This window comes from Rhipicephalus sanguineus, chromosome 5, assembly GCF_013339695.2.
Source record: "Rhipicephalus sanguineus isolate Rsan-2018 chromosome 5, BIME_Rsan_1.4, whole genome shotgun sequence".
Lineage (NCBI taxonomy): Eukaryota > Metazoa > Arthropoda > Arachnida > Ixodida > Ixodidae > Rhipicephalus > Rhipicephalus sanguineus.
This window is the reverse complement of record NC_051180.1, coordinates 205,032,253-205,056,598: the sequence shown is the minus strand read 5'-3', so window position 1 is coordinate 205,056,598 and position 24,346 is coordinate 205,032,253. Positions and strand designations below refer to the sequence as shown.

Here is a 24,346-nt window from a genome sequence, read left to right as displayed (position 1 = left end):
TGGTGACCTAAGCTCCCCTAATCTGCAGAACAACGGAAAGGTGGGCGAGTTGGTTAGGGTTCATAGTGTAATGTATGGGGCAGCGCTAGAACGAATACAAGGACGAGAAAAGACAGGACATGCGCTGTGACACACTTACAGCGCATGTCCTGTCTTTTCTCGTCCTTGTATTCGTTCTAGCGCTGCCCCATACATTACACTATCCCATAATCTGGCCAGCACTGCGAGACGACACATTAGGGTGTACGTAAATGGTGTACGTCGCTGTGCATAACGTGTTTTTCAGCGCAGCCGCATGTTCAGCACAGCTTAAGAAACTAGGGTCTTTAGAATTGCGTATCTGTGTATTTTCTATAAAAGCAACACACCACCTAATACTTACCTAGTGATGTTGCGCCTCAGATATGCGTAATTTTTGCTTTTTGATCGACAACGTACACAAGCATGAACCTACACACCAGTTGAAGATGGCTGGCTCTTGGGCAAGTGGTTCAACTTCGGCCGGGTGGCTGAATCGGGTGACACAGACAAACAGAAAGACAGACAGACCAACATTTCTGTTTTTAAGTTCCCCAAGAAAGACTATCGTCTTTAAAAGGAAATTAAGAGAAGACACCGGGGCAAGTGGTCCCGTACATTCATGCTATTTAGCACAATCTAAAAAAGATAGGCTCGTGTCATGGTGTACGCGTTCCCATGTCGGCGCCGTGTAAACTTTCTGCTGTGTGCGCTATGATGAGGGGAAAGAAGAAGACGCGTTCCACAAAGCATGCGATCACTTTTACTGAGTGCGCGTCTGGAGTTGTGTACCTCATTCCACAGAGTTGCGGGAAAGAATACATAGGCCAAAGCGGGCAGTGTTTCAACGACAGGGCTAGACACCACCGTCTCAACGTCAAAAATGGTTTTAGCAGCCTGATGGCAGCACATTGTAAGGTGTGTGGATGCTACCCCAAGTTCACGGAAACGAAGTTCAGAGGCAGAGCAAGGGAAAAAACGGAGAGAGAAGTAATAGAGGAGTATTACATGAGGCAAAGGGGTGACGCCTGCGTCAGCACGGCTTCCCCATCACTTCAAGATAAAGAGTTTTCTGAGCATCACGTTACAGTTCCCTGGCTGTTGAGAAAAAGGTGATGCGCGTGCACTCGTCTTTCCGACTGTGGAATAAATTTAGTTGGAAGTTCGGCGCCCGTCCTGTTCTTTTGTGTTGTGTGTCCTCGTTTGACTTGCGCCAAAAGTATCCTCTTATTAGTAATAAATGCTTCACATTTTAACCACCTTAATTTTACGCCTACATAAACAAATCTGTCCTACGCAGGCCCAGGTATTCTGTAGAATTGGAGTCGTCATATGAAGTCTTATACGCTACGTAACTGAGCATTATCGATGTGCTTTACGTACGTACGTTTCAAGCATGCATACAGCATCTGGACGACTAAAGAAAACACGACTAAATTTGCACGTCTTTCGTGTCCTCACCCTTTCCCCGGGAGATCCTTGGGCACCTTGAGGTCCACTGGCTCCTGGCTTACCCTGCAAAATATTGACACACCGCCAGCACGCAAACTGAATCAGTGAAACAACAGTCACCCATCAAAGAGGACTTGGTAAATGGGAAGGTGTCACATGCTAAAACACTAAAATTAACGGGTGCGAATAATCAGAATTCGAATACGCCTCGAAAAGCATTCTTCTGTGGTCTGCTTCGAGAACTTGCTAGTTGATGTAGTACCAGTTTAACTGAAAGCACTTCCGCCGTAAACCGCATGCGCGGCAGCAGTTGATGGCTCCAGGGACAGCTCGGGCGCGTGTGTAAATGATGAGTTAAATTGTGGGAAAGGTAAAGCAATTGAGCAAATGAAGGAGGCCGACGGTAATTTTGAGCCGAGCATTGTTCTGACACGAGAGCGGGACGCCGGCCAGTCTGAACGTGATTTCACTTTCCGCCACAGAGTTTTGGACACAGTGAGAGAGGCGCGACAACCCAATGTCTAACGTCGGAGTGACAGCCTTCCACAAGAAAGACTTAAGCTTGTGGGAACCACGCGCAGCTGCTGACTTGAGATAGCGCTGCTTCCTCCGCAGTGGCGGTGCGTATGGCCCACATGCGCGGTTTAAAGGGGCCCTGCCACACTTGTTGAACATGGTCCGTAAACGCGGCTGACCAGTAGTCGAAGCTCTTGAGAGCGCGTGAACCAAACATTATAGCGCAGTAAGCGGGCAGGAATTTACAATTATTCCTCAAATTTAGATAGAATTCGCTCGCTCTTCATTCGACAAATGATGTCATAAACCCAAATGACCGTATCATGAACCCAAAGTCCATGCTCGAGGATTGCCCGATTTGTGCATCGCGAGCTGTACAGTTACCGCACCGCCGTGGGATGGCGCGGCGTACCCACGCGCTCACTCGCAATCCCACTGAACTTAGCCTCGTGTTCGAAGAAAAAAAAAGTAAAGAAAAGAAAGGGCTGAAGGTCATGACGCGAGCGTCACGTAAATGCTTTCCCCCGTGCCATCTCCTCTCCCCTGGTTAGCTTCCAGCACACTCGACGGGACGAGAAAACAGAAAAAGTGCCTAAAGTGTTAGCCGTACTCGTGAATAAAGTGTCGTTTGATAGTTAAAGCCTCCGCCTGCCGGGTTTTCACTATGAACGGTACACCGCAAGCCCAAAAGCCACAGGGTCAATGCACCAAAATAGGCCACGAATGTTTTTAAGTGGGACATAATACGTCTGAGAATCGTCGCAAAGGCCTTGCTACCGGCAAGTCAATTAAGCGTCAGTACTTTTCGTATTTCATTAGGTGCATGTAATTTTGTTGACATCATTCATGTCATCTACCAAACTCCCATCGAAAAGTCTACCTAAATGCCGAAGCATTGTCTGTCGCCGAGGCTACACCACATACAGGAGGTTAACTCGTATAATTACCATGTTGGTGTGAGGGCTCGCGCTACAAATATTTAAAGCTGCATCTGTTTAATTTTGCCTTGTAATGTCTACCTATTCCATACCCGTGTCCTATATATATATATATATATATATATATATATATATATGTATACCGGGTGTCCCAGCTATCTTTCTCCAAGGGTTAAAAAATACAATATTAGAGGTAGGCGAGTGAAATCACTTGCAAATTACTGACAGTTACCTTGTGCACTACAGACAGTTTTTTGTTTGGTAATTAGCTTAATTGTTAATTAGCATTATTTATTTAAATTGCTAAATATTCACTGTAGGCAAGAAATGCGGCTTGCAATGTTCGAGAGCGTCTTCAGAAACCCAATTGCATTATTTGCGATAAAGAAAGTCTCACGCATATCATTTTTTCCAAGCTGCAAAGAAAGCCCGCGAAATACAAAAAGAACCACTTGACTAGCGCATTCGCCCGCCTCGAGAATGCTGCCCTCAGCCGTGGTTTGAGAGAATGAAATCAGCCGCGGCCACGGCTCGTCGGCTTCGTTGCAGCAGTAGGCCGATAAGTCAACGGTGGTTTTTTTGGCCCGCGTCAGCCAGTTGGCGCGCGTGACGGTGCAAGTTTTGCGAGCGTCGGTAATCAAGCATCGGTAAAAGAGAAAGTCGCTTAATGGCATTCACTGGGCTCTAGCAGCAAGCAGTGGATTTTGACAGTGCATGAAATACCCAGAGACACTAAAGGTGTTGAGAGCAAAATCGCCGAGAGGGGGAAGGTTTCAACGGGAAAGATTGGCAGGCACAGCGGTGCAATATAATTATCCAAATATGGCGCCGAGCGGTGGACACGAAAATGGTTGCAGGTACTTTCTTAACTATAAGTTTTTTCAAAGCCCGCAGATTTTATCAGCCATTATGTCAATAATACGCTTACCCTTTTTCCCGATGAACCGGGAGGCCCAGCGATGCCCCTTGGGCCTATTGGTCCCATTTCTCCCTTCATGCCTTGTTCACCTTTGTGACCCGCAGATCCCGGCATGCCCTGCAAGCAGAAGTCACCAAGCCGGAATTGATTTAGTATACATGTCCTCAAGGTAGAAATGTTAGTTTTTTCTTTTAATTCGAATGGGGAATCTGAAAATAAAATACAGCACTTCGCCGCAGGAGCTCTTCCCGATGTGTCCATGTAATGAACAGTCCATTTCAGCCAGAGGTGTAGCCAGAAATTTTTTCGGGGGGATAAAACCATACTTTATGTATGTTCGTGCGTGCGTTTGTATTTGCGCGTGTATATAAACGCAAGCAAAACTGAAAATTTTCGGGGGCAGTTTGAACCTCCCAACCCACCTCCCCCTCCCGGCTACGCCCCTGATTCAGCGGCCGCTGAATCAGGGGCGCTGAATCAGGGGCGCTGAATCAGGGGCGATCAAAAGACATGTGCACCGATTTTCGGTGCACATGTCTTTTGATCGCGTTAGCCATCGATTTAGGTTTAATGCGGCCGCTCGTGTAAAGCAGCTGTAGGGTCGGTACGCATTCCCTGCATTGGGCTCAAATATCTGGGACACATTCAGACTTGAAAAGTTCCTGTTTCTGTGCATTTCGTCCACTCTCTTCTTACGCTAGGAATGTACTGGCGGGTTCGGTGCGGCGACGTGGTCAAGAGCGAGGTCACATATCACGGCTCACCGCTTTTCGAATCACTGAATACGCTCTGCGGAATTGGACTGTGGACATCTCCTTTGGATGAACGCATCGAGAATAGCTCCCCAGAAGTTGTAGTATCTTTTTCGTCTCCAAAAATATCACGACCCAACTCGCTGGATAGCATATTCTTGGAGTATTGGACCTAGTACACTGTGCCTAAATAAATAAAATATAGAACTAATATATATATCTCGGTGCGTTAGTACACTTTTTTATTTTATACTTACTCGAGTAAATCGATACATAAATACAGAAGTAAAGAGAATGGCAAACTCAGAATATAGCTGAGCTAGTTGGTAGGACGCAACTAGCCATGTTAATATTTAAAAAAATTGAAGATAATTTTCAGATTTTTTCTGATACATATTTAAGCAGAGGTCTTACATATAATCTGCGTACTGTTGCGTTGGTCGGGCCAATGTTCCGGACCAACTATGGTGTACAGTCACTTGATAACCAAATTGTTTTATTCTGCAACAAGATTCCTGAAATAATTGAATACGCTTGGGAGGCTACAAACATTAGACAATTTAGGAAGCGAATTATGAATGCAATAAATTGAACACAATTCTAGGATGCATGTGCTGAAACTATTTAATGTATTCATTGTTTTCACATTACACTTAAATTTCGAAGTATTTCAATATATGTTACATGGTACTGATTATAGTGCATTTTGCATTTATCGTTGAGGAACAGCTTTGTTTGCATCTTTATCTTTGTCCAATTGCTTTCGTATTCCTCGTTTATTTATTCTTTGTATATATATTGTATATTCTATACGTTGTCTTGCTCTACCTGCCCCAGGTGCCTCACGAAGAGTGGGCCAAGTCTGGAGACACACTCTCCTTTTGCCCCCTTCGTGGGCATTTTGTGAAAATGCCCAAATAAATGAAATGAAATGAAATGTTAAGAAGACATGACGTGAAACACGAACATAAGAGAAAAGTCGAGAGAGTGAGCAGCTATCTCTCACGTAGACTGCTACTCGCACTTGATGTAGGTATGGCCTCTTACGTGGGGATGCGCAGATAAATATTTGTGTCTACCTTCGGTTCCACCGCTGTGCGATTTTTCAGCTGTTAGCGGCGTTTCTGGTGTCTTGACTACTTTCCTGTGTCCGTGTTTGCACGCCCTGTCTTTATAAAGGGCCCCTAACAGCCTCTGAAAATACAACAAAAAGCAAAAACAACGAGCGCGTTATTCTCTCATGGCGTTTCTTGTCTTTTGGTGCACTTCGTGATGCCAGAACAGTGATTCACGTGACATCATCAGGGTACATACTCTCGACTGGTCCATATACGAGAAATAACATTTCTGAATTGTCTGCCATACTGCTTTGCTATGCAGCCGCCCACCCGCTCTTGCTTCTCTCGCACGAATATCGTGCGTGATGATTAAGTGATTTCGCTCCATTTTGTGCGTTTACGACCGCGCAAGCAGAGATAACAGAATGTAGCCGACAAGCGCGAAATCATGGTAGGTTCAACGCTTTGTGCTGACATTGTACGCCTGCTTTATGAAGAAATAAGTGGCGAGGAGATGTCCCCTGTAAGAAAGGTATATGATTCTTCCAACGGACGCACTCTTTACAGCGGAGACGATGCAGCTTTCCAGGAAAAAGGCGAGCGCACGATAGTTTTTTCCAATATTTTTTTTATTGCGTTCGCAATTGTATGGACACTCAGGACAGGTTTTCACTGTGACCTTCATGTTCCGCATAAACTCTTAATCGATAACATCGCTGCGCGCATTGTATGTTCTACCCGCGAGTAAAAGCTCGCGAGCGTTGGCAAGAAACATGGCTAAAGCAGAGATGAAACATGCTGGCCATCTCCGTCACACAGAATAGCATCAACCCGCGTGCGAGGCCTGCCATCGATTGCTTCTCAAGCAGAAGGAAACGCCCCGCCCGTCATTTGCCGGGCGAAGGAGCAGGAAGGGATGTCTGGGGAGAGGGACTGCGAAACTCGAGCAGCAACTGTGAACTTTTACTGTAAGGGCGTGGTCGAGAGCACTGGCACGCGCGCTGTTTCGTCCGACATCCCCCAGCGAACGACACGTATACCTTCTTCGCGCTGTAAGCTCACTGCTTCGCGCTCGGACCACTGATACGACAAACTGACCGAAAACCACTTCTCTCCCGGGAGCGGCCGTATTGCTATACACCAGCGTTTTGTAGAGTCAAGTGAGATCAGAGCAAAAAAAAAAAAGGTTAGCTGCTAGCCCTCGTTCATGTAACATTACGGCGTGTACTTATCGCATTCACTGCTTCGCCCTCTCCCCCCCCCCTTCGCGCCGCGCCGCCGCCGGTCCGATGAACCCCGCGCAGTTCACGCGCCGCCGCCGGTGATTTTGGGTCCGGCGCACGTGTCTACCTCAAGGTAGCGGGACTGCAGCGACACAAGGCAGTCGCGATGAGAATGCGAAACATACACACAAATATATATATGATAGGCTGAAGTTCAATGGATCCGGGGTGGAAAATGCAGTTGAAAAGGAGGTCGCCAAACGTGCGAAACACAAGTTTTACTATTCCTCCTGACGAAACGCTAGCAAGACGTATATATATATATATATAATATATATATATATATATATATATATATATATATATATATATATATATATATATATATATATATATATATATATATTTTGTGATGACCAAGAACGACGCTGGCTTCGGGCGTGCGGGCAGCATGCGGGAGGTAGAGAAAGAAGAAAGCAGACAATAGAACAGCTGGCCCAGGAACGGGTGCTGTGTCCGTCTCTGTTCCTTACAATATATATATATATACATATATATATATATATATATATATTGTAACGAGACGTGCGAAGCAAGTTTACTCGCTGTTTACTGCATAACCCAAGCATCGCTCCTGAACGCAGCCATTCTTCTCCTTCCTCTCCTTCGGCAATACCACCGTGGCCCACACCCACTATCCTACCGTCTTTTTCCGTCTTTCCCTGGGCGTCGACACAGTTGTTATCCAGATGCTACACTTTCTGCCCCTCCGCCGCTGTCGGCTGAAGCACCTGGTGAAGAAAAGGTTGCGCCCAACTTTCGCGTCATGTAGAGTTTCATGCCAGTGACGTGGGCTAGAAATACGCGATTGCTGCGCTTGTCCTTCAGCTCAGCAATAGCGCTAAGACGAAATGTCCTCGGATCTAACTGCTTATCGATCCTTGTCGCGGATCTTCGGACAACAGCTGGCCAGAAAGAACGGACGAGGCGAGAGCGTTACACACAACTATTTCAATTACACACAAAAAAGAAAAACACACGTTGTTATCCCGAACCACTACCGGCACTAAACAAAACTATCATACAGACAACAAACATGTTATAGAAGTCGCTAAACCGTATGAAGCGTTCGTCGCTTAACTCACAGCGTTCTGTGCCGATGCGAGATGAGTCGAGGCGTTGCGTTGGTCACTGGAGTCAACGTCGGCGTACAAGTCGGTGGCGAAGGCGTTCCCTGTTGTGGAACGCGAGCTGGCGTTGTCGTTGAGACTGGAAGGCATAGGGTTCATTGACGTGTGCGTCCCAGGTACTTGAGGCTTGCCAGCGTTTCCCGGGAACAGGACCTGGCTCAGGCGAGGGCAATGGAGCGGTGCCTCAGGAAGCTGCGCTCGGTGCACAAGCCGATGACGCTCCCTGGCCGCTGCGGGTGTTCGCGCCTGCCATCCATTTCCTAGGACGTGTCCTTGAATGGCCGGTGACTACGGTGCGATGCCGTAGAGCGATGGAGCACGAGACTACAGTGCGATGCCATAGAACAAAGGTAGCCGGAGCGCCCGAACACAAGCCGGTGACGCTCGTTCCTGCCTCACGCGCTCCCGATCGAACACCCAGGGCCCCCCTGCCCACGCCAGCTTCCTCTTTTATATGTTCGACGTCGTTTTTGTCTTCTAGCTTTGATGCCACGCTCAACGTCTTCGTCTTCATTTCTCATATTTTCTCTGTCCCCTCTGTATGTGACAATCCTGCAGGGTCCAAAAAATCGCGGTAAGTACTTTTGACATCGCTTTGGTACACGTTGTGTGCGTCGAACTAAGACGAGCTCCCCGAGAAGGAACGACGTATATTGGCGCTGCTTTGTTGGAGCTTGCTTATTGAAGCGCTGCTTGTTGGAGCTTGAGCTGCTTGGCTGTGTGGAATAGCTAGGCGTGTTCGGTGACGTGCGTGCTGAACGAGAGCGGTAGTGTTCGCTTCTGACCTATCGGGCTCTGCATTGGACAGATCAAAGCCGAGAAGTGGCTCCTGAGGAAGCTTTGGTATTCTCCCGTAAACAAGCTCGAAGGGGGTCTCTCGAGCAGTTTCTTGCCGTGACGTGTCCAGAGCGAACGCAGCAGACGCCACGAAGTCGTCCCAGTCATCGTGCTCTGGGCTCACGTAGCAAGAAATAATTATTTATTTTTATTTTATTTATTCAATATTGCCTTTTGGTCGCCAACGCAGGAGTGGTTACAGTGCAGAAGGTTACACTTGTTACAAGTCAATGTTGTGTAGAACGACAAAAGAACACTGAAATACATAAACACTGACCAACAAGGGTAATACAATGAACAACCAATCCTTAGTTACTGATGTCAAATAGGAAAGCACTCCTGTCGTATTACAAGAACAATACAATCAACAATCAATGACAAGTAAATCGCTTTAAAGTGTCAAAGCACACCCAGTAACCACAAGTAGGAAACAATAGCCTCTAAAAAGGAATCAGACGCTCACATGTTCACCACCTCGCTTGGCAGCCCGTTCCACTCTACTATCGTCCTCGGAAAAAAGGAACCCTTGTACGCATTTGTTCTGCATTGAGGTACCAAGATGGTTTTGTTGTGTTCCGTCCGGGTAGATCGTGACGTGTTAAATTGCGTGTATGCCAGGAAGTCTAGCTTATTGTGACTACTAATAATGTTGAACATCATCTTGAGACGGTCCATTTTCCGCCGAGATTCAAGTCTGCAAAGACCAGACTGTATATCAAGACTTGATACTGACTCGTGCCTACTATATTTATTGTATATAAAACTAAGCGCTTTTCTCTCAATGCGTTCTATGCGAATAATCTCTGTTTTAGCGTATGGATCCCGAACTACATCTGCGTACTCAAGTAACGGTCGTCATGAGGGATGTATATGCAACTAATTTTGTACTGCTGTTGCAGTGTTTTAAGCGGTGCCTGAGGAACCATAGCCGTTTTGAGTCTGAAGAGACGATATTTTTAATATGCGTATTCCAGCTTACCGTACACTCAACAGTTAAACCCAAGTACTTAAACTGATCAACACGTGTGATTAGGGTATTGTTCACATTGTATGCATAGGAAAGTGGTGTTTTTTTGCGCGTTATTGACATCTGAGCGCATTTCGCGGAGTTCAGAGTCATCTCCCACGTGTGACACCAACTAGTTGTAGCCATTAAATAGTTATTTAGTACTGCTTGATTCTCGATTGTCTTAATAGCGTATAATGACAGCCAGCGTTCTGTTGGTGCGTTCGACCAGTCCATTCGTTTGTGGATGTTCTGGTGAGGCAGCAGCTTGGCGGATTCCGTACTGGTGAAGCAATCTGTGAAAGGTCCGTGATCAAAATTCGTGGTGTGCAATGGCGGAACACTATGCGTTCTGTCACGAAAGAAATAACATGAGTTGCAGAGGAGTCAGGGACGGCTTGAACTTCGCTCCACTTCGTTAGGTTATCGGTTGCGACTATCAGAAAGTTACTGCCCCGCCGGTAGCATGGTAGTATCCCTAGATGATCAATTAAATGACATTGGCGGTATGCATGGCAGAGATACTTGGATGGGATGAGATGGGGCTTTTCTGTGCTGGCATATGGAGCAAGAGGACACATATTGACGTGCGTCAGATGCCATGCCTCTCAAGCAGAAACGTTGACGGAGTCTGGCCAGCGTTTTCGTTTGGCCAAGGTGACCAGCCGCAAACGCGTCATGGCACAAAAAAGCACAGACTGTCGTACACGTTCATGCGCGACAGGAAGCCAAGAAGAGTTTCTTGTGGTGCGATGACACAGAATACTATCACGAAAAGCGTAAGCAGCTTTCAGCTTTTCTAAACGCTAAATATTAGTAGGCACATGACTGGTTAGCGCAGACGCAACACAAACGAAAAGAAGAGAAAACGACGGCACACTGCCTTTCTGGCGCACGGCCAAGTAGGCAGTGCGCCAGAAAGACAGAGAGTAATGTTGAGCTGCCTGAAGATCAAGAAGTGCGAGAGCTGGCGCTGGGGAATTCTGATGTGCGCCGTGTCGAGACACATAGTCTGCGTCCTGGTGTTCTCGCAGTTTAGAGTAGTCTTGCAGTTTGATTGCTTATGCGCCAATCTCGCGTTGAAGTCTTTCTTTGCTTGAAGCCAGCGCAGCGTGCTATTGTCGGTAACAATTGCGAACGACTTGCAGTATACGTAGGGCCTGAATTTTTCCACAGCCCAAACTACCGCTAGGCACTCCAGTTCAGACGCATGGTACCGACTTTCAGGCTCACATAACCGTCGACTGCCATATGCGACGGGGTGCTCGTGGCCATCAGGGTCGGCTTCCAGTAAAACAGCTCCAAGTCCAAGACAGCTGGCGTCAGTATGGATGATTACGTGCGCGTCCTCCCAGTAGTGAGCTAGTGTGGATGCCGACTGCAGCGCACTTTTAAGGTCGGCGAAGGCGGCTTCTTGCTCTTGACCCCAGTGCCAATTTTGTACCCTTCTTGAGTAGGACATTCAGCGGGTTGCTGCGTACTGCGAAGCCAGGGACAAAGCGGCGGAAATAGGACGCAAATCCCAAGAAACTTTTGAGTTGCTTAGCCGTAATCGGAAGTGGAATGGTGGCCAGTGCACTTACTTTGGACGGGCTGAGGCCGCGAGCACTTACAACATGGCGCAAATACGTCCCTTCGGTGAAGCCAAAATAACATTTAGAAGGCTGTATCCGGAGATTTGCCTATTCGAGGGCACTCAGTACGAGCTCGAGCCTTTTTTTGGTGCTCCTCGAATCTTGGAGCGTAAACGATATGCCATCTAAGTACACCAGTGTCATGCTCCACTTTAGCTGCCCAAGATCCATAAGGCTCTGAAATGTCGCGGGAGCATTGCAAAGGCCGAAAGGAAGGTGGGTAAATTGATATAGGCCATCAGGGGTAACGAGGGCACTTTTTTCTGAGTCTTCAGGATCTAACTCTACTTGCCAGTATCCGGAGAGCAGGTCCAAGGTGGTGAATAACTGCGCCCCGTGTAGGCGATCGAAAGCGTCGTCGAGACGAAGGAGGGGATCAACGTCGGGTTTGTGACACTGTTCAATCGGCGGTAGTCCACACAAAACCGAGATTGTGCCGTCTTTCTTTTTCACCAGGACCACGGGCGAGGATCATGGGCTTGACGAAGGAGAAATAACGCCACGTTCGAGAATGTCTTCGACTTGGGCTGAGATTTCTGCTCGGTCTACCAAGGAAAGACGACGTGGATTGTGGCGTATAGGTGAATGGGATGATGCATGATTGGTGTGTCGCAATACGTTTGTCCAACCAAGTTCTTTTTGCGTAAGCGCGATGCAGCTGCGATATTTCTGCAGCAACAACTGTATGTCATGTTTTCGTGAAGTCGGTAAGTCCGGGTCGAAGTGGAAGTCGTCCCAGTTAATTTGGCAGCTGTTGCTAGACGAGTAATGCGCCGCTTGTACCGTGGCAAGGACAGCAGGTTGAGAAGGGGTAGTGTACTCGCTGAGAACTGTGCCGGTGTTCAGGTGCAAATCATGGTTGGATAAGTTCAGAACAAAGGTACTGAAATTACCTCGTGAGCATGAGAGAACAGCCTGTGGTGTGGCAAACCCTAACGACAGCCGGGAGCACAAGAAAGGTTCGATTAAGATGTCGCCATCAAAGTTAGTCTCGCCATCCAAGTGAACAGGGAGCCAGACAGTGGATCAGACAGGTATGGTGGCCGATGAGGCTAAGGTGACCTGCCACGGCGCGAGTCGAGCGGAGTCTGGCGTTGACGTTTTCGTCTTGTTGCAGTCCATAAACGACACAGCCGGTGTCGCCCATCGATCCGACGGAAAACTTCTTGGCACACGGATTTGGTGCCACAGACGGTGAAACACGCTTTGTAGCAGAGGACGACTACTCGTAGCCCATGTAAGTAGCTCCCTCAAAATATCTGTAAAGTCACCGCAGCGTTCGCGCAACCGCTTGCGCCACAGGTGTGTGAGAGTATCTGCAAGAATATACGCTATGGCCGGTATGACGCGAGCAGCGCTGCGGGAGAGGTTATTCAGTGCCACAATGTAGTCCTCACCCTTGAAATCAAACCGGAGTTCCATGGCAGAGCACCAGCTGCAGCCCAGATCACAGGAACGATCAGGTCGCGCACTACCACAAACGGCAGTCGTATCGTTTTCCAAACACTGAAATTACTGCACAGGTCTCACCGAGAGGCTGCAGGACAGTTCCATCGGCAAGGAATATCACTGGAGGATGGGGGCTTCTCTGGTCATCTAGCAGTGCGCCAGGTGGGAGGCAATCTTCACGCAGAAAGGACAGACTTGCGCCGCTGGCTATCAGAGCTTCAGAAGGAGAGCTCTGGTTACCCAGTTGCACTGCCACTTTGGTATGCCTGACCATGTACCTATGTAAGAGAGAAGAGCTGAGTTTGATTACTGAGGCCAGGTGCTTCCTGCGGCAATTGTAGACGAGCTTTCCGCCTGCGGAGCCTGCGAACAACGACTGGTGTAGTGGCCCACCTCAGGGCTCTTGTAAAACCACGAAGCACGTGAAATTCTTTGTAGGTGGCTCGCAGCACTGTTTTAGCACGGTGAACCTTCATGAATTGGCGTGGAGAGGCCGCGCGAAGCAGGAACCGGTGGTTCCGCAACCTGGGCTCCTAGAGCAAGCGCCAGCGCTGCCCGAAGGTTGGCAGGACGGCCGAGGCGCACGAACGTCTTTGTGCCACGGTCGGATATGGCATCGACGAAAGTCTGGGTAGTAATAAGATCCAGCGTAACTTGTGAACATTCTGCGAGCGCTTTGTATTATAAACGTTCGACTGTATCAGCGAGGTCACGGAGTGTGGCTTGCCCCTGGCGTAGCGTTCTGAATTTCGCGATGTATACTGATCGGAATGGGGCGTCCCCAAACCTAGCCTTGAGCGCACACACTAAGTCGTTGTACGTGGCACGGCCGACACGTGGAAGGCATTTCAGTAACTCCGCTGCCGTAGAACGGAGTTCAGCAACCAGGACGAGGAGTTTTTCTTCTGATGTCGAGCAAATCCGAAAGGCTGCCCATGACGTGGTACCATCGTACGTATGCCGACGCAATGACATACGACCTGTACCAGAAACGTTGTCCGCAGGCTGAGAAGGTGTACGTTCTTTGGGCATCTGTTCAGCTGGTAGTGTAGGTCGTGGAGCAGCAGTGGAAGGCGACTCGAGTGAAGCAACACGGGCAGCAAGGTCTGCGAGGAGGTTGGCCGCGATGGAGAGCCGCTGTGTTACCATGGCTTCCACGGAGAGAAGGCGCATGGCCAGCTGGTCCCCAAAGGCCTCGTACGGATGGCTGAAGTTCGACGCAGCTACACGGCTGTCTGCGGTGCGAAACGACAGGGGGCCGTTGCCGTTACAAGAATTAGCGGTCGACCGTGGAGTTAAGTCTTGTGAGTCCGGCTTGTTTCGGGGGAGCATGGGTGAGCACCGCTGCCACCAAATGTAACGATACGTGTGAAGCAAGAGGTCTCGCTGTTTACTGCAAAACCCAAGCATCGCTCCTGAACGCAGCCATTCTTGTCCTTCCTCTCCTTCGGCAAAACCACCGTGGCTCACACCCACTATCCCAACGTCATCTTTTTCTTTTTCCGTCTTTCCCTTGGCGTCGACAAAGTTGTTATCCAGATGCTACATTATATATATAGTTAGCGCGCGCCGTCAGGCGCGCGCTAACTGGCAAAGCAAGGCTCTCCTGTTCCGCCGATCAACCCGGTTCAGTGCTTGCTGCGGGCCTCTTCTACCAGCAAACTCCTTAATCTCATCTGCCCACCTAACTTTCCCTCTCCCCCTCGCACGTTTGCCTTCTCTTGGAATCCAGTCAGTTATTCGTAATTCCCAGCGGTTATGTTGCCTACGCGCTACATGCCCTGCCCATATTCATGTCTTCTTCTTGATTTCGACTAAGATGTCCTTATCACCTGTTTGTTACCCTGACCCACTCTATTCTTTTCTTGCCCCTTAAGGTTACACCTATCATTTTGCTTTGCAGCTCGCCGCGTCGTCCTCAGTTTAAGCTGAACCCTTTGTAAGCCTCCACTTTTACGCTCCGTAGGTAAGCACCGGTAAGATGCCGCTGTTATACACCTTCCTTTTGAGTGATAGTGGTAAACTACCGTTCATTATGTGAGAATGTTTGCCGAATGTACCCCAATCCACCCTTATTCTTCTAGCTACTTCAGTCTTGTACTTAGGCTTCGTGGTTTACAACTTCGAGGGCCTCGCTACCCATCGGAAAGCGCTCTTCTATTCCGAGACTGGTGCAAATTACCTTGGTTTTCTGCATAATAATTTTCAGACCTACCGTTCTGCTTTCCTTGTCCCATTCAGTAATCACTAGGTGCAATTCGTCCCCTGAATTTCTCAAGGCATTGTCATCAGCGAATCGCAGGTTACTAAGGTACTGTCCATTAACTCTTGTCCCGAACTCTTCCCTAAATAGTGCGCCGAAAACCTCCTGTATGCACGCGGTGAATAGCGTTGGGATGATCGTTTCCCTGTGTATATATATATGGGTATACCACAACGGAGGCGCTGTCAACAGTGATATAAACATTTATTTCCGAACAAAGGAAGGACCCGTCCCCGAAACGGTCGGGAAATAAATATTTATACCACTGTTGACAACGCCTCCGTTGTGTTATACCCATTACTCGAAAAGAACTGGCCCATTAAACCATTAATCTACACAATGCGTCTGACGCCACGCGGTGGCGTCAGACGCATTGTTTAAGCGGCGTTCCACATTGCGGGTAGGTACAGAAATTTGCCACCTTTTAGCGCGCTTCTCAAGGCCAGTTTTCAAACTGAAGCAAAATCTAGGAGCATTGCCTTTAAAGCGGGCCCTTCGGGAAATCTGGCGAGTGATATTGCCCACAATGAAGCACCTCCGAGCTCTGCGTACCGCCAGCGGTAAATGGTACGGTATAAAGAACGCCAGGTCTCCGAGGAGTACGCAGCACAGTCACCGCGAAAGCTGGAAGAACGGCTAGTCTGGAGCCGATTCGCAGATACGAATCACGGTGGCGTGCTTCAGAAATATTTTGTTCTGATTGATTTTTCGTGGTGGTTTTCATTTATATATATAACTACATATACATATCCCGAACATGACAGCGACGGCAAAAGCCCGCCGATAGTGTCCATAGCATTGCTATCGCAAATATCAATCAAATATTACACACACGCATATATATATATATATATATATATATATATATATATATATACATATATATATATATATATATATATATATATATTTATTTATTGTTACAGTGGGTCCAATCTAGCGAAGCAGCAGCAGCGACAATAGAGGTGTAAGGAAGAGAAGAACGACGCACAGTACCGGCAGGCACTTGCCGTCCATCCCCTGTAAATAAACCTCTATTTAACTTCATTTACGAGTCCGTAACAGAGTGGCGGAGGAGCGGGGTAACCTGAGTACCTAACAACGCAATTACCACACCTTGGCCCTCGTCGGAGTCGTCGCCTTGCGGGACTACCACCACCCTCAACAGGAGACATGCCTCGTGAAACCGAAGTTCCGAGGACGATGGCTTATTCTCATCTCTACAAGGAGCCACCCAGCTTTGGCGGGACTGGCGAGGAGGACGTGGACGAGTGGCTGAAGCAGTACAAGCGGGTGAGCAAACTTAACGGCTGGGACTCCGCCGCTCAGCTGTCGCATGTCGTGCTTTCGCTCACCAACACTGCCCTCCTGTGGTACGACAACCACGAGGATACGTTGACGACATGGGAAACGTTTGTCGATGAATTAAAGAAGTGCTTCGGGGACTCCATCACGAAGAAGAAGCGAGCTGAACACACCCTGTCCCAAAGGGCTCAGCTCCCTGGCGAGACTTGTACTATGTACATTGAAGAGAGTTTAAAGCTTTGTAAACTGGTGAACCCCAGTATGACCGAAGAAGATAAAGTGGGCCATCTTCTTAAAGGCATAGCGGAAGATGTGTACCAGTTCTTGATTGCCAAAGAGCACCTGTCATCTGTGACCGACGTCATGAAGCACCGTCGGACGTTCGAAGCACTCAAGATGCGTCGTATAGCGCCGAAATTTGACCGTTTGTCTAATGTGCCCACAGTAGCCAGCGTCGATGCTAGCCCGCTATCCGACCTGTCATCGACAATACGACAGATAGTACGGGAAGAGCTGCTCCGATGCCACGAAATGGGTCGTTGCGGCCGTGATGACTCCCGAGGCACCGAGCCCGGACTACCTCCTGTGTCATCACCACCATCTATTAACGCCGCGAACATGGACAGTTACCGAGCTGTGCTTCGGCCCGAGTCGGTAAACCGACGTCGCTTCACCAACGAGGAACAGCGACAGAACACCTATCCGACGCAGCGGTTCCAGACTACTTATTCGACGACAACGGGATACAGATATGACAGTGATCAGGACAGATATCCCATGCCAGCTGACGGAAATGAGGGGTTCGAGTTGCACCGCACATTTCGGCCTCCTCGTGTGTGCTACAGTTGCGGCGTCCCAGGCCACATCTCCAGATTTTGTGACCGTCGGCGGCAATTCCGAGAAGCGCCTTCACCAGTGTCCTACCAGTCTAATGATCGACCCTTTTCAACGTCATGGCCAACACGTCAAACTTCCAGTCGTCGACTTCGTCAAGGCAACTTCCGGAACTCGTCACCAGCTTCCGACCGCAGCTTAACGCCACCGCCTGCTTCACGTGCTCCGCGATCGCCATCGCCGCGGCGTCGCCTTCCATCACCACCGGAAAACTAGGCAGTGCGGCCGATGGGGGTGAGGTCGCTGGATACTGTGCGCTGCCAACCGATATACCTCCGTCAGCCTTCATGCTGAAAAACAAATTTCACGTGTGTGTTGACAATGTTCCTACTATGGCTCTTGTAGACACTGGCGCAACAATTTCCGTGATGAGCCTGAGTTTTAAAGTTCTACTGGGACAAAAAGTTATGTTTTTGTGGAACAAAATGTCGACGTTTTGTAGTGTTAGTGGTGACACACTGTGCCCAGTCGGTGTTTGTACTGCAGATGTATGTTTGTGCGGCACAGTATTTACCATTGAATTCGCCGTAATTCCTCGATCTACGCACGATGTTATTTTAGGCATAGATTTCTTGCGGGAGTGTGGCGCTACTGTTGACTGCCGAAGTTGGGAGATTTCGGTACATCCCGAGGTTATGACCGGACTCGTGGAGGACTCGCCGCGTCAAGAAAGTGTCTTTTGTGTTGCCGAGGATGTCGTTGTTCCAGCGTGGTGTACCGTGTGTGTTCCAGTAATTTGCTCCGGTACAGCTCCTACTACATTTGACACTGCAACAGAACCTCTCCACTCAGCCTGTGTAAAGAAGAACGTGCTGGTGCCACATTGCTTGGTGTCGGTAGTTGACGGACGTTCTGGAATATGGACGATGAATTACACGGCCCAGCCCACACTTCTACCTTCTGGCATGAAGCTCGCACTCTTCACAGAAGAAACACCGGCTTTACTGGCTGTACTCGAGGCATGCTGCAGACAAGTCCTTCCATTCGGGCCCCTCGGACTCGAAACTACTACAGATGGTAAGCAAGTCTCTTAGCACGAGTGAGCGCCACAAGTTACTGGCCATTTTATCCAAGCACTCACAAGTCTTCGACTTCTCGCAAAACGATAAGGCATCCTCTATTCCAGCGTCTCGAATACGCCATCGTATCAACACCGGATCAGCGAACCCTATACGACAGAAGGCGTACCGGGTATCACCGACTGAACGCAAGATAATTAGCGAGCAAGTTGAAGAAATGCTGCAAAAGGGAGTAATTCAGGAGTCTGCGAGTCCTTGGGCCGCACCTGTCATTCTCGTCAAAAAGAAGGACGGAAGTTGGCGATTTTGTGTCGATTACCGTCGGCTCAATACTATTACTAAGAAAGATGTCTACCCGCTTCCGCGTATAGACGATGCGTTGGACTGTCTTCATTCGGCTTCTTACTTTTCTTCCGTCGACTTGAGATCTGGCTATTGGCAAATCCCGATGCATACCGAGGATAAAGAAAAAACGGCGTTCGTAACACCCGATGGGCTTTTTGAATTCAACGTTATGCCATTCGGCTTGTGCAACGCGCCCGCCACCTTCGAACGATTCATGGATGCCATTCTGCGGGGTTTAAAATGGGAGATATGCATGTGCTTTCTCGATGATGTTATTATCTTTGGACGCACATTTGACGAGCACAACGAGCGTCTAGGCATTATGCTCAGCTGCATACAAAAGGCTTCTCTTGTGCTCAACTCCAAGAAATGCCATTTCGGTGAACACCAAGCCTTGGTGCTGGGACATCTTGTGGACAAAGACGGCGTCAGGCCCGACCCTGCAAAGACAGAGGCTGTTGAAGCCTTTGAGCCACCTCAGTCTGTCAAAGAACTGCGCACCTTCTTGGGGCTGTGCTCCTACTTTAGGCGATTCATTCCTCGCTTTGCTGACGTCGCTTATCCCTTGACAAGCCTCCTGCACAAGAATGCCCCATTTGAGTGGACGCCCGAGTGTTCAGCTTCATTTCGGCAGCTGAAGTTCTTGCTGACGTCACAGCCGATACTCCGACACTTCAATCCTACCGCGCCAACAGAGGTCCACACAGATGCGAGTGGCGTCGGTCTTGGTGTTGTGCTGGTCCAACGCCTGGATAACAGGGAATACGTCATCGCCTACGCAAGTCGGTCATTAAGTAAACCCGAGCGCAACTACACGGTAACTGAACAAGAATGCCTCGCTGTTATTTTCGCTGTTCAGCGGTTTCGGGCATACCTCTACGGGCGTCAGTTTACGATCGTCACGGACCATCACTCTCTGTGCTGGCTCGTCAATCTTCGGTATCCGTCGGGACGCCTTGCACGATGGGCTCTGCGTCTGCAAGAGTACAACTTCACTGTCGCATACAAGAGCGGGCGACGACATGCTGACGCTGACTGTCTTTCCAGGATGCCTCTCCGTACAACGGAATGTGATGCAGATAGCTTCGACCACGTAATCGCAACCGTACGCCGAGATTTCCCTGACGTCGCCACCTTCGCGAGACAGCAAAATGAGGATCCGACGCTAGAGCCTCTTTTCTCTGCCGCGAAAGACTCATCAGCAGGTCGTTTTTGTGTCCGCGACGGGATGCTTTATGAGAAGAATTTCTCCGCGACAGGTGCACGCTACCTTCTGGTGGTGCCAGAAGCCCTTCGCTCTTCTGTCTTACGTGTCGTGCACGATGACCCAACTGCAGGTCATTCAGGATCCATGCGGACACTCCATCGTGCCAAAGAAAGATTTTACTGGCCTCAAATGCGCAAGACCACGGAGACATACGTAGCCAGTTGCGCTGAGTGTCAGAATCACAGAAGACCTACCAACGCTCCCTCCGGTTGCCTAAACCCTGTAGCACTTCCCAGCTCACCTTTCGAACAAGTAGGCATCGACCTGATCGGACCGTTTCTACGTTCATCCAAAGGCAACCGCTGGATCATAGTATGCGCCGACTACCTGGCTCGCTTCTGCGAGACGGCAGCACTACCCTCTGCAACTGCTGGTGAAGTGTCGCAGTTCATGCTGCATTACATAATACTTCGTCATGGTCCCCCTCGTGTGATAATTAGCGACCGTGGCCGTCAGTTCACGGCCGATGTGGTTGAAGAACTTCTACGTCTGTGTGCCTCCAACCTGCGGCATTCAACGCCTTATCACCCTCAGACCAATGGCTTGACTGAGCGCACCAATAGAACACTTGTGAACATGATATCTATGTACGTTAGCTCGGACCACAAGAACTGGGACAAAGTGCTTCCGTTCGTCACATACGCCTATAACACCGCGCAACACGAGACCACTGGATACAGCCCGTTTTTCCTTCTTTACGCTCGTCCAGCGAGGTACACTTTGGATACTATATTTTCTTTCTGTAGTCATGACGACGCTTGTATCGCGGAAACCCTTTGCCGGGCGGAGGAGGCTCGGCGACTCGCTCGACTGCGTACTCTGGCTTCACAAGAACGGTCGACATCGCGATACGATAGCAGACACCGGGAAGTAACTTACCAGCCTGGCGACTTAGTGTGGTTATGGACTCCTGTGCGTAAACGGGGACTGTGCCAAAAACTACTCGCCGACTATGTTGGACCGTTTGTCGTGACTAAGCGTCTTAGTGAAGTGAATTAGAGAATTGCCCGCCTCACTGCCAGTGGAAGACGGTCACCGAAGACCGAAGTCACCCATGTAGCCCGTCTAAAGCCGTTCACTCAGTGACTACCTCGCTGACTTCTCGCCCGGAGGGCTTCGTCTGCGAGAGGAGAAATGTTACAGTGGGTCCAATCTAGTGAAGCAGCAGCAGCGACAATAGAGGTGTAAGGAAGAGAAGAACGACGCACAGTACCGGCAGGCACTTGCCGTCCATCCCCTGTAAATAAACCTCTATTTAACCTCGTTTACGAGTCCGTAACAATATATATATATATATATATATATATATATATATATATATATATATATATATATATATATATATATATATATATATAAATTGTCGCGAAGCTTTGTAACTCTGAAGTGGGTCGTCCTCTCCGGCCTCGTCTAGTGGGTTGCCCTCTTCGGAGAGAACGCAGCTCGTGCAGAGAGTCGGCCCCCGCCTTGACTGTCGCTGTCGTTCATCTTCGCCCAGTGTCCGCCAATAAACATCTTTATAATTTGGTAGAGAGTGATGTGCCCTTCAAACAACTACGGTCCGCATTCAATGCCCTTGGAGCTTCGATCCCGTACCGTGCCCTCTACCATGACTCAAGATGCCGCCCAGCAAACGCCTCCCCCGGCACCGACATCCTGTCCCGGTGTCCCCCGCATCCGCGACCCTCCTGTTTTCACCGGCGCGGATGGCACCGAGGTCGAGGGCTGGCTTGCGATTTACGAGCGTGTCAGCGTACCCAATAATTAGGACTGAGGCAGGCAAACTAAGCAACCTGGTTTTCTACCTCGCGGGTGATCGCAAGCCTATGGTACAACAACCACGTATCCGATTTCGCTACGTCGTCCGCCTTCAAGACCACCATCGTCGACGTGTTTGGCCGCCCTGCCATTCGTGAGCTGCAAGCTGAACAGCGTTTACGTGAACGAGCCCAGCAATACGGCGAGTCTTTCACGAGTTACATTGAAGACGTCCTGGACCTGTGCAAGAAAGCCAACGCGACCATGTCTGAGTCTGACAAGATCCGGAACGTCATGAAAGGCATCGACAACGATGCTTCACCATGCTGCTCGCCAAAAACCCTAGCACTGTGGCTGAGGTCATCACACTGTGCCAAAGCTACGAGGAGCTGCGCCGGCAGCGGCTGATGATGCGTCGACCTCCATCACGCCACGCCGATCTCGCTGGCATGTCGGCCATTTCGCACCACTCCATCTTGCTCGCCGAAATCAAGTCCTTCGTGCGCTAGGAGATTCACTTCCACAAACACCAGCGTTTCCCGTGGGCGGCTATTCATACACGCCGTCTACATTAAAGGTACCGCCACCCTAACACACGCAGAACACAATGCTTCCAAAGATATAAGCATTCACGACGCCACTTGCAAGGCGCAGTGGCCCCTGGCAATTTCTACGGCTCATGCTTTTGTTTCTCTGTTTCTTTTTCTTCCCCCCCCCCTTTTTCTTCTCGTCTCTGTATGACGTTCTTGCTTCCTTTCTCGTTTTTTGTACAGGACTGTAGAAATATGAGTGCAAGCAACACGTACCTTCATTCCTGATGAAGGCCACACTCTGGCCGAAACTCTCGAAATAAACACTTCCGTTGTTACTGTTACTGACGGAGGACCACTTCACTATAATATATATATATATATATATATATATATATATATATATATATATATATATATATATATATATAATATATATTATATATATTGTCACGTGGTCGTGACCTCGACGAAGACAGCAGTCAGCACGTCCGAGATGAAACTGTTTATTTGGCCGAACTTGTGGCCGGGAAACTCAAACTCAAACTACAGCAATACACTGATAGCGTCGAACAGAGCGTCGACCGTCGATCAACTGACCAGCGGCCAAGTGCGTCGGCTTTTATACAGGCGCTATCGAACTTTCCAGCGATATCGCTGGTGGCGGCGTATCTCTCGATAAAGCTGGAACATTCGCGTGCGGCGCAAAATCTTAACAAAATGATCTACTACAATCGAGAAGCTTCTCGAACACTGCTTCGCGGACAGCCTCGAGCGTTGATAACCGTCCTTGCTGGTCAAACCCAAAAAACATAAATGAAACAAGAAGTGGGCGTGGCATTGCCCCCTCTGAAAAAGCATCGTCCCGATGCTTGTGAAAGATCAAAGAAGAGAGAAAAAAACAAGTGCATACATAATAAATTACAATAACAAAGGTAAAAGTAGAGTCCCCAGGTTCGCTAACGTGCAAAAAACGGCTTAAGGCGCACGACATGAACGACTTGAGGTCGTGCGCGGCGTCGCTGGGAGCTGGTAATGCCGTCCGGGATGACTTCGTAGTCAAGAGCGGCCGAGACGTCGAAGAACCTTGTATGGGCCGAAGTATCGCCGAAGAGTTTTTCGCTAAGCCCACGTCGGCGTATCGGCGTCCAGACCCAGACACTGTCACCGGGCTGGTATTCCACGAAGCGTCGTCGAAGATTGTAGCGACGGCTGTCGGTGTGCTGCAGGGTCTTGATGCGCAGGCGGGCGAGCTGTCGAGATTCCTCGGCACGTTGTAAGTAAGCCGCGGCGTCGAGGTTTTCTTCGTCGGTGACGTTCGGTAGCATGGCGTCGAGCGTCGTCGCCGGGCTCCTTCCGTAGACCAACTTGTACGGCGTCATCTGCGTCGTTTCTTGGACGGCCGTGTTGTAAGCGAAGGTCACGTACGGAAGGACGGCGTCCCACGTCTTGTGCTCAACGCCGACGTACATGGCCAGCATGTCGGCGATGAGCCTATTTAGACGCTCGGTGAGGCCATTGGTCTGCGGGTGATAGGTGGTGGTGCGGCGGTGGCTCGTCTCGCTGTATTTTAAGATCGCCTGAGTTCGGTCCGCAGTAAAGGCGGTACCTCTGTCTGTGATGAGGACCTCTGGGGCGCCATGTCGCAAGACGATGTCTCCACGAAGAACTTGGCTACCTCGGCGGCACTGCCTTTGGGCAAGGCCTTTGTCTCGGCGTAGCGGGTGAGGTAGTCAGTTGCTACGACGATCCACTTGTTGCCGGAAGTCGACGTCGGGAACGGCCCCAGTAGGTCCATCCCGATTTGTTGGAACGGCCGGTAAGGTGATTCGATGGCTGCAGAAGTCCCGCGGGCCTCGTCGGCGGTTTCTTCCGTCGTGGCCATTCTCGGCAAGTCTTACCGTAGTGGCGACGTCGGCAGCAAGGGTGGCAGTAGTATTTTCCTGTTTCTGGACGAGCTTGTCGGCGGTGCA

At 49.4% G+C, this 24,346-nt stretch overlaps 1 protein-coding gene across 1 annotated transcript in view; it reads right to left on the bottom strand.

The window, feature by feature from the left end:
* The window catches only part of LOC119394579 (collagen alpha-1(II) chain), a gene marked incomplete in the record, with an annotated part of 1,710,759 nt that overhangs the window by 757,747 nt on the left and 928,666 nt on the right, over positions 1-24,346 (bottom strand). The window contains 2 exon segments of the mRNA XM_049415838.1: positions 1,480-1,533; positions 3,853-3,960. Coding sequence (XP_049271795.1) covers positions 1,480-1,533; positions 3,853-3,960 — 162 coding nt within the window.